Below are 18,475 nucleotides of genomic sequence, written 5' to 3'. Positions count from 1 at the left end.
GTTTTTGGATTTTAGAAATAGTTTGAACATTCAAGATCCTCCTGTTCCAACTATGGGAGATGTGTTAGATAGTTCTATCAGGTACAATAGCGGCATTAAAATGGGAGAAAGACACAAATAACAACAAATAAAAATGGAACGGGAAGGAGGTTGCTATGGCAGCTTGACCATTATAGACGACAACGCCGTTGTGGACGACAGTGCCAAGCTACATTGATGATAGTGGTTGGTCGGAAGCATTTTCGAGGGAAGCAAAGGAGTATAATGGTTAGGGAGAACGATGGATGCTAATTATTTGGAGTTTTATTTCATTTTTTACAGAGTTTTCAGATGTGATCATTGGAGTATAAAAATTATTAAACTTTGTCCCAAGGCAAAAAAAGTCTTTTAACAATGGACTTAATAGAACACTCTAACTATGTTATGGAAAGGACCATGAGTGTAGCTTTTAGAAACCACAAGACAAGCCATGTCAAAAACTAAAAAGTTGGATTAAAACTGCAGATAAATATAAACAACAGGGACCAAAACTATAATCTACTCTTCATCGAATGAGGAATAAAGGTCCCCCACTTTATTTAGACATAGTGAACTGTTCTCTGACACTGGCGAAATAAAGCCAGCACCATCATGACCACTAGCAAACCTCCAATTTTAGACCACCAACACCACCTCCCAATTTACTCCACAAAAACAAATGTTTACCATTTTGAGCTATTTCATCTTTTATAGCCACTAATCTAAAGTATCCAAAGACGTTCTCAATACCACTAATTAACTGATTTTTGTTATAAAATAATTAAAACTTATCTCTATATAATTTTGGCATTCTATATTTTGATCAACTAAGTTTACAAGATTTACATTTATCATCGCATATAATGCCACCTTACTGAATGAAAATTTGAGATAAGATGCAGCAGCTGAATGATTGTATGTCACGACCACATCAAGTAATAAATCCAGTTGCTGACAGAATGCACTGGTTGAATAAGATGGGTAACATGTTATAGCTAGTCGAGTCAAATTAGATCGACCTACAGACAACTTTTTTTTTGTTTGTTTTCATATAAATAATAAATATGTTAAAGTGTGAATTTAAAAAGATACAAAATACATGACATCTAACGTTATGAATGAATCAATTGTGAATACTTCGTGCATTAATAATTTAGCACATTACCCGTTTCTATTTCAGGTTACTTATTTCATCCTTAGCTTTAACAAATTAACCTACTTCAACGATCTGCCTATATATAATTACAAATTATCACCTCCATTCATTTAGTAACCCTTATGTTGCGTGTTGTATGGACTATGAATTTTAGTTGGAACTTTTATAAAAAAATTGAATATTTCACCAAAAATACATAAACCTTGGCTCCGAAATAGATAACACTCAGACACCTACATACAGTTGAACAAAAATCTTTAACAATAGTCAAACATCTAAACTACCCCTTAGCAAATACAAAATAAAATGATTCAAACATACCAAAAAACAGATTCAAAACATAAAAATTACATTTACATGTACAATACGATATGATAGCAACAAGTCACCAATTTTACAAAAAACAACATTTCACAAACAGCAAATTTTTCTCAAAAGGAAAAAAAAAAGTAACAATGAAGCTACATGTGAAAGAAATAGGTGCAAAATGGTTTATTTACATAAAAGGAGTATTCGGGGCGAAGGGAGTCTTGGGAGAAAGATATTGTAGCTGTGGGTTTGTGTTGGGAGGTGTTGAGGGTAAAGTTGGTATTATGATTGATTGCAGTTGCAGTTGCAAATCATGTGTTGATGAAAGATTATTGATAGGGGGTTGGAATACTTGGGTGACCTCTTCAGTGTTTTCATCAATGTAAACAACATCTTGCATTGTGAGTTGGTGGTATTCAACAATCTCTCTTAGAAACCGGTTTTCCCTTGCATACACTGAATTCTCCTGTGCCAACCGAGCTTTCTCTGCTAAAAGCGACTCCAGTTGTAGCCGAATCTGCAACAATATATATATATATATATATATATATATATATATATATATATATATATAAGAAACCATTCACAACATTGTATTTTTAATAATTTATTATTGTACTTGAATAATCTACCCAATTATAGGATCCCACTTTCAAAAAATCTATCCAATTAGATAGATTTGTAAAAGTACAATGTTGTTGTAATAGAAAGAAATGAAAGTAAGATGCTACAATAAAAAAATAAACAAAAGTACATTCTTATTTAAGCAAGTTGCAATCCTCATGGGACAGGAAAATGACAATTTGATGCCTAATAGTAATAATATAATATTCCAGTCACATGCTCACATACACTGAGCCTGATCTCATTTCCAAATGGGGATGGTGGGAAATTTTAAAAAAGATTAAACTTTGGCTTCAAGTGCAAAGTAGTAAAGTTGCCATGTGTCGATTCACATATTACAAAGACAAAATTATAAACTTAAAGTTTTGTTTCTATTATATATAGTTTTTAAAACTAACAGACATAACATAACATAACATAACATAACATACCAAATCATCGTCTTCCTGGTTGTCTCCATCTCCACCAGTCTCCCTGAGAATTTTATTTTCCTCTTCTAAATGAGCACAACGCTCCTTTGCAAAAGCAAGATCAGCCTTGACAGTTTTAAGTTCCCGAAGTAGAAGCTTTGCTTTTGCAGCCATTGCCATTGAAACCTGTGTGAGGAAAAAACCGAAAAGCCATATTATATTATTACCAACCAAACCAATTTTGAATTTGATGTATATAAAAACAGGTTCCAATTTCCATATTAATGATTGTTTGATTAGGTACACCTTACGTCGCGAGATGCCTTGAGTTGAATTTCTACATCAGTCTGTAGCAAGGGTTGAGGAGGCTGCAACTGCTTATTTGAAGTTTGAGTTTGATCAGATTCAGGGATGATGCCACTCTTTTTCTTTACGTGTAGTTTGCGTGTTTCTTGAATTATGTCTGCAGTTTTGTTCTCCACAATTGTTCTGCCCTCCTAGAAGACAAAACAAGCTAGATGCTAAATATTTTTCAAATGGGGGGGTTATTATTTATAGTAGAAACTAGAAACTTACCTCAAGAGCATTACCAATTGTACCACCAATGTAATTAAGAGATGATGCAATAGCTCCTAACCCCTTCTGGAATCCGGGATTCTCTGTTTTTTCATGACTTTCTTGGAACTGGTGCTCATTAGAATTCTGAAAAAGACAATAATAACAATAATAATAATGGTATGAATCATGGTAAACAACTTAGCATTAAAAATTTCTTCTTATATCTAATCATAATTACCTTGGGATCTGACATTTGCTGCCTCCTCCTTTCTGGTGTTTCGTATTGTTGAGGTTCATCATCGTCTTCAATGATAGATCTGGCTTTTCTAGCCAAACCACCCCAAAATCCAGGCTTGGATTTTTCCAAATTCTTCATTGATGTGTAGTCATATTTCATGGAATCATCCTATAACATAATGTTCATCAAATCACATCAGATGTTCACTTCAAACACCATATGCATACAATCAAGTTGGACAATAACAACATTTTCACATCATTCTTTGCTTTGATATTTCTAATTGCACTTTTCTTTTTCTTTTTCTTAATTATGATATTAAGCAAGCAGAGTGATTGGTAATTACTATGGAACTTTGCTTGTAATGCTTTTACTCTCGGATTCAACTTAGCTTATTACATGTAAATGGAAACTCCAAAAAGAAGCTTTTGTGAATTTGCTGCAATTTAACTTAGCACTCCCATTATGATTATTTGTTCTTGCTATTCATCGATTGTTATTGTTTGTTAGCAGAAGATAAAGTTTTATTTAACTTGTGAAAATTAAATCACATGTCTATTAATCCACATAGATCTTGGAATTGAATAGTACCCCATTTGACTTTCTTTTTGAATGGGAGGATTGTTTGCACAAATCATATCAATCAAACTTGAAGCTTTTTATCAAAAGCATATAAAACAGAGAAATCAAAACATACAAGAAACGATACAATTAGGTACAGAACAAGAGAGGACCTTGGGAGTAGAGGACTGAGAAGATCGAAGTGGATTGGACTTGGCGGTCCTTGGTGAAATAGCGGGTTGACCGTAAGCCGAAGAGAGGGCAGAGTCACGGTTGGCGGATGACGCTCTGATCGCTTTAGCTGCAAGAGACGGTGTAGCCGACGCGGCGGCAGATGAGGATGAACCGTCTTCTAGCGAAGTCGGAGAACTGTGACGTCTAGAATCAGGGTTAGGAATTCTAAATTCTTCCGCAGAGGTCGAATCCTTCACGAATCCTTGACGTCTCCTATACGCCATAGACTTGCACACAAAATTATTCCGCCACCACGACCACCACCGTCACCACCGCTTCAGATACGTAGGTGCCGATGCAGATACACGTATTTGGTCAACAACTCCGATATAGAAGCAATTTCCGCGACTCCCTTTCCCGTCGAGTCTCTGCCACCGACAGCCCCTCTGTATATAGCTCTCAAGTGGTCAACGTTTCGATTTCCTAACAGGTTTCAGTTCCACTTCCTCTCATATATTGACTGCTACAAATGTAAAAACGGGCACTTTTTATTTATAACAATATTTTTTAGGGGTTAAATATAAAAAATATACAATTTATTTTTGTTATTTCAAAACACTTATGCATCATACTTCATATTATCCTTTAATAAAACAAACTATCGATTTCTTTCCTTTAATACTATAAAATATAATATTTTTAGAGGCAGATGATATAGAAGACAAGACAAAATTACGAAAATGGTCTATGAGGTTGACAACACACAATTTTGTGTGTTTTTATTCAAAACGAAATGTTGGTGCACCACTAATTCAAAATTAGATATTTTTATTGTTTTTTGTCCTTATAATTTATTTTTCCATTTTTTTATTATCTATTTTTATTCAAAATAAAAAAAATAAAACTCACTATCATCCTGTTCACTCTTTCTTACACACAGACATACACATCTCTCTCTCTCTCTCTCTCTCTCTCTCTCTCTCTCTCTCTCTCTCTCTCTCTCAATCTTCATTTGGGTTCTTTAACTTCGTCTTCTTAAACACACACACAAATTTATAAAGATGCATACTCAAGAATAACACACATAAGAGGAGGAGTTTTGTGACATCCCCAAAATCACGGGCAGAAAAGACCGATTTCATTTATGCTTTTTAAAATAATTTTAGAGTAAATCCTTTTGATTTAAAAGTGTTACGGAATTTGTTCCCAAAACAAAACATGATAAAATAATATTTATCAAAGCATTTCATCAAGAGATGCATTTTCATTATATAATTAAAACTCGGGGTGTCATGTTCCGATACAGACCATAAATCATAAACGATAACATTACAAGTCATTCAACAAATATATACATATACAGACTTGTAAACAAAACAACTTGATGATTCATCCATCTTACGCCCTTGCGCCACTTCCTGTAATACAAATAAAACTGACTGGGTCAGGCTTGGGAGCCTGGTGAGTATATAGGGTTTTCAACCCATAATAAATAAATTATATTTAATTTCACCAACCAATCACTATCTCGATTACCCATTCCCGTTATCCTCACTTTACGTCCTTAAAACAACATCTATCTCAAGGGACCTAATCTACGATTTCATCGGGACGGACATTACTGCTAAGGGGTTTCCTCAACAATAGATATCCTAAAGGCAACCATGAGGGGGATAGAGTACACCGGTGAACACATTGTTCACAACACCTACAGGTTATGAACTTGCTAGCGTTCCACGAGACTGTCTAGAAGGAGTCTGTGGTCGTTATCCATACTCCGCTGAATAACTAGGTCAACAACAACAATATCGAGGCCTCTCATCTGTTTATTACACATCAACTATCTACCCATGTTCTACCCAACATATTAGTAGATAAAAATATATATTTTTATACATAGTTTAAAACCTGTATAGCATTTTCATCCAATACATATTTCACATAACATATGAGGCATACCCACATAACACGTATTTCATAGAAAACAAATCAGATCTATGAGATTGAAGAGAGTGAATATACATTCACGTACATAACAACAAAATTATACACATAACACGTATTTCGTATAAAATACTTCATAATTATGCGTTAGAAGAAAGTAACTACACACTCACTTGATCAGAAGATGATCGGACAGCACTACGGCTTGTAAAAGTAGTAATCCTTATTGTAGAGATCTGGAAGATCTCTACAAAAATCAAACTTCTCGCGGACAGAGCTTCGACTCGGAAACCGCACTTCTCGGGATCTTCGGGATCTCGGGACTTGCTTCGGGACTCGGGAATATTACCGAGGCTTCGGGGTACTTCTGGCACGCAAATCGATGCAAAACGGGAGAGAGAGGAGAGAAAAATAGCAAAAGAGTCGGCTGCCCTCGCATCCTATTTATAGGAGGCTGGAGCCTCGAAGTACGCGGGGTGTACTACCTTACGCGGGGAGTAAGCCTCCGAATTCGTCACTGCATGTGTCATCCGAAGAACTCGAGTGCGAGGCATGTCATGCTTCGCTGTACGCGGGGCGTACGCTAGTACGTTGGGCGTACTTCGGATCAGATCGGTGACTCCCCTTCGGATAAGGCCGGTTTTAATAATTAAATTTAATTATTAATTATTTAATAAACTTCGAAAATTCATATCTTCTTCATACGAACTCCGTTTTCGACGTTCTTTATATCCACGCGAAGGTGAGACTACACTCCACAACTTTCGTTTAGACTCCGTCGGCTAATTTTGACTTTATTTTTATTATTTATTTTTAATAGCCCGGGACAGAAAATTTCGTTATAAATTCATAACTTCTTCGTTTGACGTCCGTTCTCGCCTAACTTTTTATCGCTTTAATACCAACAACGAGATCTTCGATTCTCGTTTAGATCACTAAGGCTAAATATCGCTCTAATGTAAATTTCACTTTTTACGTCATTCAGCGTTGCCGGTTCTGTCGTGAAACTTCGACAGGTCATAACTTCTTCGTTACAACTCGGATTTCGGCATTCTTTATATCTTCGGAAACCTTGTTTCAACTACTACAACATTATCCAAAGATATCAAGTTTATTTTATACTTAAATTTTGATGCTTATTTTTTTCTTAATTAATCAAACCACATAATTAAGCAATTAAGCACAAAACACATAATACTCAAATAATACATGTCACACCCCAAAACCAAGAACAGCGGAAACGTTCTGGGGTGGAGGACGTCATGTAAAGTATCACAACACAGTAAATGTAAATAAACAAACAACATCATCCATTGCATTAAATATATAATTTTAATACAAACGTGTTCTGTACAGTATAGACACCAACAATAATGTATATCAAAATAATAAGATGAGTCTTGGATGCGCTCCATCTTCTCAAAAGTTGGCATCGGTACCTGTCTACTGATGACCTGAGAATACAAGTTATTTTGAAAGAGTTTATCAGCATTAAGCTGGTGAGTTCATAAGTATTTTAGTGTCGGTATTTGTCATCCAAAAACGTTTGAACATCTATCAAGTGTAAGTTTGTAAAATGTATGTAAATGTTTGTAAGTGTTTGTAAAAGTTTGAATCTCTCAGAAAAACCTATATTTTCTATTAAAGTAGCCTTCTACCAAGGCTTAATTGTTTTGTATGCTCGTTTGTTGTAAAAGTGTGTAATTTACTCAAGTGTAACTATCATTTTCAAATTATAGTTTGTACATAATTGTTTAAGTGAAAAGATCACTAATTGTGTAAAGAGTAAATTAATGTAGTATTGTAGTGTTGTATTATAGGAACTACTGCTGTACTAACTACCTTAAACCGGATTTATATTAAGGTATCATGTGATAAATTGCACAATACTATCGACTGGTAACAACGACAATGTATAGTCGAAAAATAAGGTATGACGTTTGGCACCCGCAGACCTGTCGGTCCTGCTGTAGCTAGCAGCGAGGTGTAGGATAGTCAATCCAGTATAGATCTATACGCAAACTCACGCTCTCCCTCCAAGAGACTCTGGCTATAACTCGGGTCATGACAATTAAGGCATGCTCCCATACAGTGGATCACAATTGTTAACGTATTCGTGTATATGTAATATAATGTTACTTGTTCTAGTATCGTTGTATATGTTCTCTTAGTAATAAGTATTGACTCATGAATGAACTGACTCGTTGATCTAGAAATTGTAGTAGTATGATCCTGTGTTACCCCGATGGTAACTTACTAATGATGTACTGATAAGTATGAATATGGAAGTACTTTTATGTCTATATATGTATATTTGATATATAATTAATATTGAAACGACCTTCGGATGGTTACCCGAAATCCCACCAGACCACATCTCAATGCGCGAAAAGGAAATAGGGTGGATAGCCTTCCTAAGCCCTTTAAACATTTCTTATATATCTATACATATATGGGCATGCAATTTATAAGAAGTAAAACAAAGTTTAATAAAAGCATTTGATAAGTAAAAGAGTTTGTAAAACATTTTGAAGTGAAACAGTTTGATAAACAGTTTGAACAGTGATAAAATCATTGGTTTTCTAGTTATTAATCGCATGTGATTAATGTAATCACATGTGATTGATGTAATAACTATAAGTATTTAACTTGTATCCCCCCTAAAGTATTTAAAACATTTAAAAGCATTTCAAAGGTTAATTAAAGGGGTATGAACTCACATGTGGTGAGTGGATTGGATTGAAGTATCGGATACCGTGCTAGGTGGCAAACGGAGACTTGTTCACATGCACGAGCCTAGTTATCATATAATGAGCATATATATATATATATATATATATATATATATATATATATATATATATATATATAACTAATTAGCCAATTAATAACTTAATGAAATAAGTTGGGACACTTAGTAACATGTAAACACTTTGTATAAGTGTTATAGGTCCTAAGGGTTGCATCTAAGTCGATATGGGATAAGGCAAAAGGATTGAAAAGCTTCCAAGGACCTTGTATAAGAGTTTACCACCCAATAAAATCCACACAAGGAGTTTACGGTCGTAAACCCTTGAGTTTACGGCCGTGAACTCTTGTCTTGGTGGTTTTGGGTGTTTAAGTGTGCTAAATGAATTCTAGAATAAGCCTAGCATTGGTAGATTAATCCTTTAGGTAGTTTAGGGCCCTAGAATGCTCCTTGGAGGAGTTTACGACCTAAAGACCATAACCCCTAGAGTTTACGGCCGTAAACTCCTATGGGGTGTTTGTTTTAATTCTTTTAAGCCTCTTGCACACAAAGGATAGCTTCTAGGTTTTTGTTTAAGGCTAAAGGGGACTTTAGGCACACTTTTGTGCCTTTACTTGGAGTTTATGGACCAAGAGATATTCCTTGGCTGTAAACTCCCTTTAAGGGATGATTTTGATGAGTTTAAGTCTCCAAATTAGCTACAAGTATTAGAGGGTAATTGTCTTAAAGCCTTAGGGGTGTTTAGGGCTCATTTAGCCCCTTGAAATTGGTGTTTACGGTCCAAGAAACTCTTGGGTCGTCAACTCCAAAAGCTTTGTGTTCTTGATTGATTTCTAGCCTCAAATGATTCTACACAATGTCCTTAACTAGCTACCTAACAAGGAAACGAGACTAGATAGCCTTTAGGCTTCGTTTTGGAGTTTACTCCCCAAGAACGTTCTTGGGCGGTAAACTCCCGGATCTTACATATTTGACATGTAAACAATGTTATTAAGCATATAACAAGCATTAAAACACATCTAGGAAAGTAGACTCACGATTTGGGATGAAAACCCGAAGATCCGTGAGAGAGAAAATGGATTTTCTCTAGTTGGAAATGTGAATAATGAATGAATTTAGTTCAGAAATCTATTTATAGTCCTGAATTATTTTGACAAAAAATATTTTTATTCCGAAATTTGATTCTAACATTATGAAGTTTGAAAGGCTCAAGTTTCACAAACCCATGAGCATCCACTCTCCTGATAACTCCATAACTGTAAACCCTAATGTACACAAACTTATACGGAAAAGTCTGAAATTCACTGAAATTGGACTAATTTCAATTGAATAGATAATGTTCGTACAAATGGAAATTTCGGGTTGTCACAATACACTTATATTATTTCAAAACGGGTTACAAATGTTAACCTATACTATTATATCAACATTAATGACAGGCTCAGAAACACAAGCGTTACAAGTTTTATATATCTGCACTAGGAGTTTTCCTAGTTTTTCCAAGTGCCACTACTGTCCACCATCACCACTTTCAAGCACCTCCATATCCACCTAGAAATCACCGGACGCCACCTAGTGATAGTGTTTTAAACAAAAGGAGTTTTCTATATTTGCACTTGGGTTAAGGTTATTCAGATGGTGGCGGTGGCAACGTTGATATCTGAAAAATGAAGATATCGACTCCATCATCAGTTGTTTATCCCCTAATCACATAGCTTCGCATGAACATCGCCATTTTTCTGGTTTCATCGATTTCAGATTATCAATTCCACTGAAAGTAATATCGATTTTTATTGAAAGTAAGATCGAATTTTGGAAAACTCATGTAAAATTGATAGAGGAGAAATTGATGATTTCTGGTAAAAAAAACTTATCGTAGGAGTGACATCAATACATGGAGCTTAATGAAATTAGGGCTCATAAGCCCCATCTCTTGTTTTAATCAGGATAAAAAGGGGATAAACAAAGCATTTTGAAAAGAACATGAGGGCCTGCTGTGTTCATTGTGATGAAGAAAGGAAACAAGGAAGAGGTCCTTCTATCGAGAGGGATGAAGCATTTCTTCGAGAGTGGTGACCCTTCATGGGGTTTTCTTCCTCATCTTCGGCAGTGATCTAAGAGACACAAAGTAACTGACTCACGGACCTTGGGTCGCTCGAAGAAATAAGAACAGAGGCGGCATCCAACGATGAAACTCGAAGGGAATGTGGACAGAAGAATGGTTCGGTGGAACAAGGCAGGCAGGTGGGGGTTCGGTGGAGTTTCCTAGATGGGAGGAGAAAAGAAGTGCGAGAGATGAGGTTGTTGTCTCGGTGGCTTACCGACGCACCACCACAACCTATGTTTCATAGCAGACGAAGTATTAGAGAGTGTGTGTGTGTGTGTGAGAGAGAGAGAGAGAGAGAGAGAGAAAGAAATAATAGGAGAAATATATATATATATATATATATATATATATATATATATATAAAGAGAGAGAGAGAGAGAGATAGGGAGAGAGAGAAAGAGAGATAGAGAGAGAGAGTGTGTGTGTGTGTTTGTGTGTGTGTGTGCGAGTGAGTGAGTGGTGGGTTTATTTTCTTTTTGTTTTTCATTTTATTATAAGAATAAGAAAATAAATAAAAGAAATTAAAATATAATTATTTAAGGGGAATATTAGTCATTTTAGGTGGGATGTGGACCAATTACACAATAAAATACAACCATAAGGACCAAAACCACACAAGATATCTAAAATTGGACCAGTAGTGCATCAACATTTCGTTTTGGACCAAAACTACAGAATTATGTCAACCACATGGACCATTTTTGCAATTTTGTCAAAAGACAATAAGTTTTTGTTTTTTCTTGATTTTGACAATTACTTTTTTTCTAAACTAAAAATCTTATTTTTCAATTTTGTTAAGTGTTGACCAAATAATTGTTTAGTTACTTGTTTCTCAGTCTTTATCATGTTAGTATTATCCTTTGAATCATTACTTACCTGGATAAAAAACATCTCTTTCAAAGCAAGCATACACCTAGTTCAATTCTAAACATCCACTTATTCAATATAAAGTTTGGCTAGTGGGTAAGATCATGAACTGGAGCGGAACACACATCGAAGACTGTTCGATCGTGAAATTACACTATTGAAGACCATAACTGAAATGTATTGAATGTTTGAAGTGTGTTTGGTGAAAAAAAGTAAATTTCTATTAACTTTCGAGTAATTAGAGTGAAAATGACAATTACAAAGACTCAGACTCCAGACGTATGTGACTTAGAATTTGAAGATAGATATTTGGATGCAGAATACCATGAATGAGACTAAACCTTTGTGGTCAATGATGAGTTTGATGACAAAGATGAAGGGTATTCAAGAAACACATCAAAGGAATCACTTGATGTCTTTCTTTGCGAACTTTTCCATTACAAATATAATATATAAAACAATAAAGATGAACAAATTTAAAAAATGGGTATTCTGATTGTGAATGAATTAGAGAAAACAAATTGGATGATGAACCATAAGAATTTGGTGGTGAACATATTTCATGGCCGAATCACAAGAATTTGTTGTGTTGTTAGCTACTAAAATCTAATGTGTTTATGCCTTAGTTTTAGTGTGTGATTCGATATTCTAATTCAATTTCTTATGTTTAAATGTTTTCATTAGGGCAATTTTAATGGTTTATTGTTTGTGTTTCATTTTAAGAATGAAATTGTTTTTTTAGTTTGTTTTTGAAGTGACTTTATTTTGTTGTTTAAACGTTACTTTTGTGATATATATATATATATATATATATATATATATATATATATATATATATATATATATATATATATATATATATATATATATATATATATATATAGACAAAATTGCAAAAATGGTCCTTGTGGTATGCATTTTTTTGGGGTTTCAATTTAAACCTCGATTTTTTTGGATTCATTATCATTTTGACCTAGTTTGTACGTAGAATCGGTCCTCCGACTTAACTTCCGTTAAGTTATTACTGTTAACCCCCTCATGTGCATTTCACATGAGGGTATATTTGTCTTTTCACATATAAATGATCATTTTTGCAACCGAAAAAAATATATCCCTCTTTTAAAAAAAATATATTATTTATTTATTTATTTTAATAATTAAAAAATTAATACTATTTTTTTTATAAAAAAAAATTAATACCTAAGGGACCATATTTCTTTCTCTCTCTCTCTCTCTCTCTCTCTCTCTCTCTCTCTCTCTCTCTCGTCTTCCTCACTCTATCTTCCCTTTTCTTCTTTGTCACACCCCCGAACCAGACGGCGGAAACGTCCGGGGCTGTCGTGACTCAATTGAATACCATAACATTGAATATATATGAAACATAACAACATTCGTCACCATTCATCAACATAGTACAACCAGTAGTGTTTACATATCATACATTGTTTAAACATTACATTCCCCAAAAATTAAGTTGTTCAATTCATACAAAAATAAACCGCAACCGTCACTGGATATGATTTCCCTTGATTCACTGGCTCCCTGAGAATACAAGTATTTTGAAAAACGTCAACATATGAAATGTTGGTGAGTTCATAAGTAGTGTTTGAAATCGAATTTTTGTATTGTTTGAAGAACCACCAGAAAATCCGATATTTTCTGAAAAGATAAGTTTCCGAAAACGTTTGTGAAGATCCATAGGTATGCTTGTTTGTTTCTATACTTGTAAAAAAAAAAAAATGTTCGTTTAGAATGTATGCATTTCAAATTTGTAAGTATTGAAAACCCTAGGAAAACCCGATGTTCTCCTAGTTCCTTGAATTACGTGATGTTACATTGAAACCATTGCATAGCGTATAGTGTCAGTCCCAGGCGACGTTGGAAGGTTTTCGAGCAGGATTATTTACTACAAACCCGCGTTACACAAACGCCCAGTTTATAGTTATACTAACGACTCCGAAGGCGTCGTCAGTACTAATCGCGTTATCCAATCGCCCTGACTAGGTGTAGTCCCACATCCGAAGAGAAAGAGGTCACGAAGACCCCGGTAACTCCATTAGCCGGTTGGGGATAAAATGTACGAGGGGTCCCCGACCCGCCTCGCATGAAATGTAGACTTTACTAGCAATACCAAAGGACCCTTGGGGACCGGTGGTATACAAGCCATTGAAAGTCCATTTACGTTGTGTCGGATCGGTAAAACCCAACACACCGTAAAAAAAATGTCTTCGAGCCTTAAGATCAGGTCATTGGGCTAGCTAGGCTCAACGAACAAGATTTTACACTTGTGGGGCCCAAAGATGGTGCGTAGACGTCTGTGCACACTCGCATGTGTATGTATTACCAAACGTTACTTGTATGAATCGTAGTGTCGTAGTGTTAGTAGTTGTAGATTTCTATTGGCTCGAGACCGAGCCAATTCGTTTAACAACGACTTTTGGGTATTGTAATGTATTGTATTTCGTCGATAGTCGCGGTGCAATTATTTGATCAAATTGTGTACATTGAACTAGCCTTGAAATATTCCTGTTGTCAGCCCCTCATTATTTGTAAAATTTACATTTTCAACCCTTTTATTAAATACTTCCCGGTTTGGTCCTTAAACTATTTTTCTTGACATTTTAACACCAAAAATTATTGAAATTAATATTTTTCAGCATATTTTTCATAGAAAACAGTTTAAGTCCTTGAAAATGCAGTTTTCTCGGTTTTAATCCCTTCTTTTCGCAACTTTGACAATTTTGGCCCAAATTGGAAAATTTTTGCAACTTTGGTCCTTTTTAAATTTAAAAAGCATTTTAAACCTTTGAAAAGGATTTGGAACACTTATAGTCTGCTGTTTTACAGAAAGTTACAGTTTTGGCCCTCCAAAACAGAAAAATTCGCATAATGGGCCTTATTGGGCCGAAATTTTCATTTTTAGCCCATTAAGCTTGGAATTTATGTTTTCAATCCCCTAAATGAGTATATTTCCAGAAATTTATTTATGGAAACTGTTTTGGCACACTTCATCCATCAGAATCTGTGAAATGTCAATTTGGGCCCTTATTTTTGCATTTTTCACATTTTAGGCCCAAAATTTGTGTTTTTAACCCAAAGAAAATTATTACTAAACCACTTAGCCATTTTTCTTGAAATACTTTGTGTTTAGAAATATATTTGAAGCTAAAATCATTTAACACAAGATATATCTCGGTTTTGATGGGTTTTAATGCTAGATCCAACATAAAAACACATAAAAGCATACATATAAGCATGGAAATCATACAAGGCATACAAAACACATATAGATCTACACTTTCACTTGTATTTCCCCCCCCCCCACAAAACTCATAAAAACAGAAAATAGGGGGTATGAAGCTCACCTTGGGGTGTTGATTCGGTTTTGCAAGGAAAAATGGAAGGAAAATGAAGTGTTTTTGGCCTTAGCTCCCTTTGAAGAAGATCTCGAGTTTTGAGATGGTTCTAGGATACAAGATTACGATTTTTGCATAGATTAGGAAAGGATTTTGATAACAAAAGAATTTAAACCATAGATCTATGCATAATCTTACCTTAGATGAAGAATTTTGTGGAGATTTCCTCTTGAATGCTTCCTAGAACTCGAGATTTTGGAGAGGGAAGAAGAGGAAGCCTTGAGTGAATTTTAGAGAGAGTTTGTGAGTGTTTTGTGTGTGTGTGGTGTTGCTCTCGGCCGAAACAAGGAGAGAGGAGAGAAAAAGAAGTGATCTTGATATGATGTTTGCTTGGAAACATGAGTTATATGCATGGAAGTCCAACATGTAAAGGTGAGGTGGCAACCCAAGGTCAACTCTCCCTTTTCCTTGGGCTTGGGCCGAGAATGGGGAGGGAAGAAGGAAAAATTGGGCTTTTTGCCCCTAAGCCCAACATTAGGGGTAGTTTAGGGTATTTATTGGCCTTATAAATTAAAATTGTGATTTTTATGCTTTATTAAGCTAGGTTAGGTTAAATTATGGATCAAAGCTTGTGATTTATTTCATTCTAGGCCCAATATGACCTAAAATGTTGAAATAAATTAGTGTGGGTCCAATTAGAGCCCAATTAGGGTCCTAAGCCCATGATAGTCCAATTGGAAGCTTATTGGTCCATTTGGATCCAAATAGGAAGTCCTAGTCCAAAATGGACTTAACAAGAACTTCTAGGGTCTCCAATTGTTTGGTGACTACTTGTAGTGCTTGTATATTGTATTTGATTGAAGTTTTTGATTCACATTAGGTTGAATGTATAGATTACATGACACAAAATTTCCAGTTGTGACATTCTTCCCAAACACCATTGTTGAAGAAGCATCACCCAAAATCCCCTGTCGAGCATCAAACAAATAAACACACTTTTGGATGGTTGTTTCCGGTGAGATCAAGAGGAGTTACAACCCTCTCGATGACTGCAATCGATGTTCAACACCTCTGCAACCCTCCTACAATCGAAAAAGCACAACCCCAAACACCCCACCTCAATCGTTGTTGTTGCAGCTGCTCTGATTCCCTTCCGAATCGTTGCTATCGATGACGAGAAAGAAACCACGATGAGACTCGCCGGGGAGCAGCCTTGCCACCTCCTTCGGTTATTCATCACATCTTCCCCCTTTTGCACCTTTCCTTACAGAAGTTGTTGTCGTAGCTTACCTGTTTCACTCGGATCTTCCTTCATTCCTTCTCCTTCACAGATCAATGCTTAAGCAGCCCTTGCTACCTTCGATCTTATTTTTCCTTCATCAGTCCGATTGAGCACCTATGACACTCCCTTTGATCGGCGACTGCAACTTCCTTCCTCCCATGTGTGTTTTGATGCCGGATCGGGAAAAGGAACAACGAAGGAGGGCTCGCCGGAGATCCATGCCACCCCTCCTCACGATCACCAGCCACCGTTGGAGACTCCAATCGTCCGCCTCACTCGTTTCTTCCCTTACTCGATCTAAAAAGCTACATTTATTACAAATCTAAAAACCAGGGTTAGAGATGGTGGTTGAAACAAAACCCAGAAACACCTTCAGAAATGAAAACACACACATACACAAATCAAAACTGTTGATTGTGTTTTGGGTGGAGAGAGAGAGAGAGAGAGAGGCCTTTTAATTTTTTAATTATTAAAATAAATAAATAGGTATTAATTTTTATTTTAAAAAAAGGGGATATATTTTTTAGGTGCAAAAATGGTCCTTTATATGTGAAAAGACAAATATACCCTCATGTGAGATGCACATGAGGGGGTTAACAGTAATAACTTAACGGAAGTTAAGTCGGGGGACCATTTCTACATACAAACTAGGCTAAAAGGACCATGAATAAAAAAAGTCGAGGTTTTGGACTGAAACCCCAAAAAAATGCATACCACAAGGACCATTTTTGCAATTTTGTCATATATATTTAATTGTTTATTAATTATTTTGTTTGTAACACCCAGAATCTAGAAGGTTAATTGTTGAATTTAGGCATTTAGCTCAACTTGGAGTTGAACTTTGCGAGTTAGAGGAGCCAACTCGACGTGTCGAAAATGAAGAATCATGAAGATTAAAGGGTCTACTCGACGAGTTGAGGGGCCTCAACTCGGCGAGTAGAAGTTGTTTGGGTTGCGGGGTTTAATGAGAAAACTCGGTGAGTTGAGGAGCCTAAACCATAGAGACCATCCGTGTAATTTACCCCAAGTTTATAAAACATTATTTAATACAATATCATTTATTTAATTGAAAAAGTAAAATGATAATTTTAAAAAATTTCATTTAAAATCAAAGTTTATTTTCATCAATTTTATATATTAAGTTTTTTTATCCCTAATTACAATGTTTAGGTATAACTTTGTGATCATAGTTTATTGGTTTTTATCAAATATATATGTTAATTTGTACAATTTTATTTTTACTTTTTATATAATGGTAGATAAAAGTTAATAGATTTTAGTTATTGAAAAACTTTTTTATGTGTTTTTAATTAGTTTAATTTAATTAGATTTTAGTTTATTTTAACAACCCACAAATGTTAAAAAACAAACAGCTACTTCCCTTAGCTTATCGTTTTAACCAACGCCCTTCTCATCGACTGCTAGGGCTCAAAGAATCAGCGCTTACCAGATACAACACTTCCTCTGGTGTGACTCGAGAATCTCGAATTAACCCTGCCCTTTGCAACTTCGAACCCAGGTCTGATTCTAGGGTTCTATTTACGCCCCCTATTGTGAGAATACAAATACTCATCCCTGCAGCAGCTTAAGGTACGTGACAACCCTTTCATATGTGATTTCTCAAGCACGATTGCCCATTTGCTGTGCGATTCTATCGGTTGACAATTCCATATGGTGTGATTGAGAGTGCGCCTAATTTCATAGAAAACTCTGCCCTTTCCCATAAATTCGACTATACAAAACCATTTTGCACTGGGGTTGGGCAAAACACAAACTTTTACTATTCTTACATAATCTCTATGAAATTAAGTTGCTTTCATTTTGTTTTTGAATATTTTATTGTTTTTGAATCTCCTGAATGCAAAAGCGAAACCTAAAAAAAATATAAAAAAAAGAGTTCTGATCAAAGCAAAAAATGGTGTTTTTCTTTGACCTTGATTTGGAAAAGGTGCATTGGAGATAATGGATTTAATTAGATTCGTTTTACAAACCAGTTAGTTAAATCATGTAATAAGGACCAATTAAGGGGGTGTTTGGGATTGCTTTTGAACGTCAAAAGTCCTTTTTGTAGAAGGATTTTTTGCAAAATGAACTATTTAAAATGTGTTTAGATTAAAAAAAA

The 18,475-nt window shown here is 35.3% G+C and overlaps 1 protein-coding gene across 1 annotated transcript; it reads right to left on the bottom strand.

Annotated features, from left to right (window-relative positions):
• Positions 1 to 1,492: 1,492 nt before the first annotated feature.
• On the bottom strand, positions 1,493 to 4,484 carry LOC145017107 (uncharacterized). Its single transcript, XM_078975187.1, has 6 exons — positions 4,048 to 4,484; positions 3,314 to 3,481; positions 3,094 to 3,219; positions 2,829 to 3,014; positions 2,539 to 2,703; positions 1,493 to 2,000 (listed from the first exon to the last, which is right to left on the bottom strand). The coding sequence occupies exons 1-6, from the start codon at positions 4,330 to 4,332 to the stop codon at positions 1,671 to 1,673; spliced, it is 1,260 nt and encodes a 419-aa protein (XP_078831313.1). The 5' UTR covers positions 4,333 to 4,484; the 3' UTR covers positions 1,493 to 1,670.
• Between the last annotated feature and the right edge of the window lie 13,991 nt (positions 4,485 to 18,475).

This window comes from Lactuca saligna, chromosome 9, assembly GCF_052625555.1.
Source record: "Lactuca saligna cultivar CGN05327 chromosome 9, ASM5262555v1, whole genome shotgun sequence".
Taxonomy (NCBI): Eukaryota; Viridiplantae; Streptophyta; class Magnoliopsida; order Asterales; family Asteraceae; genus Lactuca; species Lactuca saligna.
The sequence above is the reverse complement of the archived record's forward strand: the minus strand, read 5'-3'. Positions and strand labels throughout refer to the sequence as shown.

What these genes read in the sequence shown, in the direction of transcription:
- LOC145017107 (XM_078975187.1), bottom strand. Translation starts at nt 4,332, where the DNA reads ATGGCGTATAGGAGACGTCAAGGATTCGTGAAGGATTCGACCTCTGCG. An exon ending in CAATTGGTAATGCTCTTGAG is followed by an intron (nt 3,015 to 3,093) that starts GTAAGTTTCTAG and finishes TTTGTCTTCTAG; the next exon opens with GAGGGCAGAACAATTGTGGA. An exon ending in ACCAGGAAGACGATGATTTG is followed by an intron (nt 2,001 to 2,538) that starts GTATGTTATGTT and finishes ATATTGTTGCAG; the next exon opens with ATTCGGCTACAACTGGAGTC.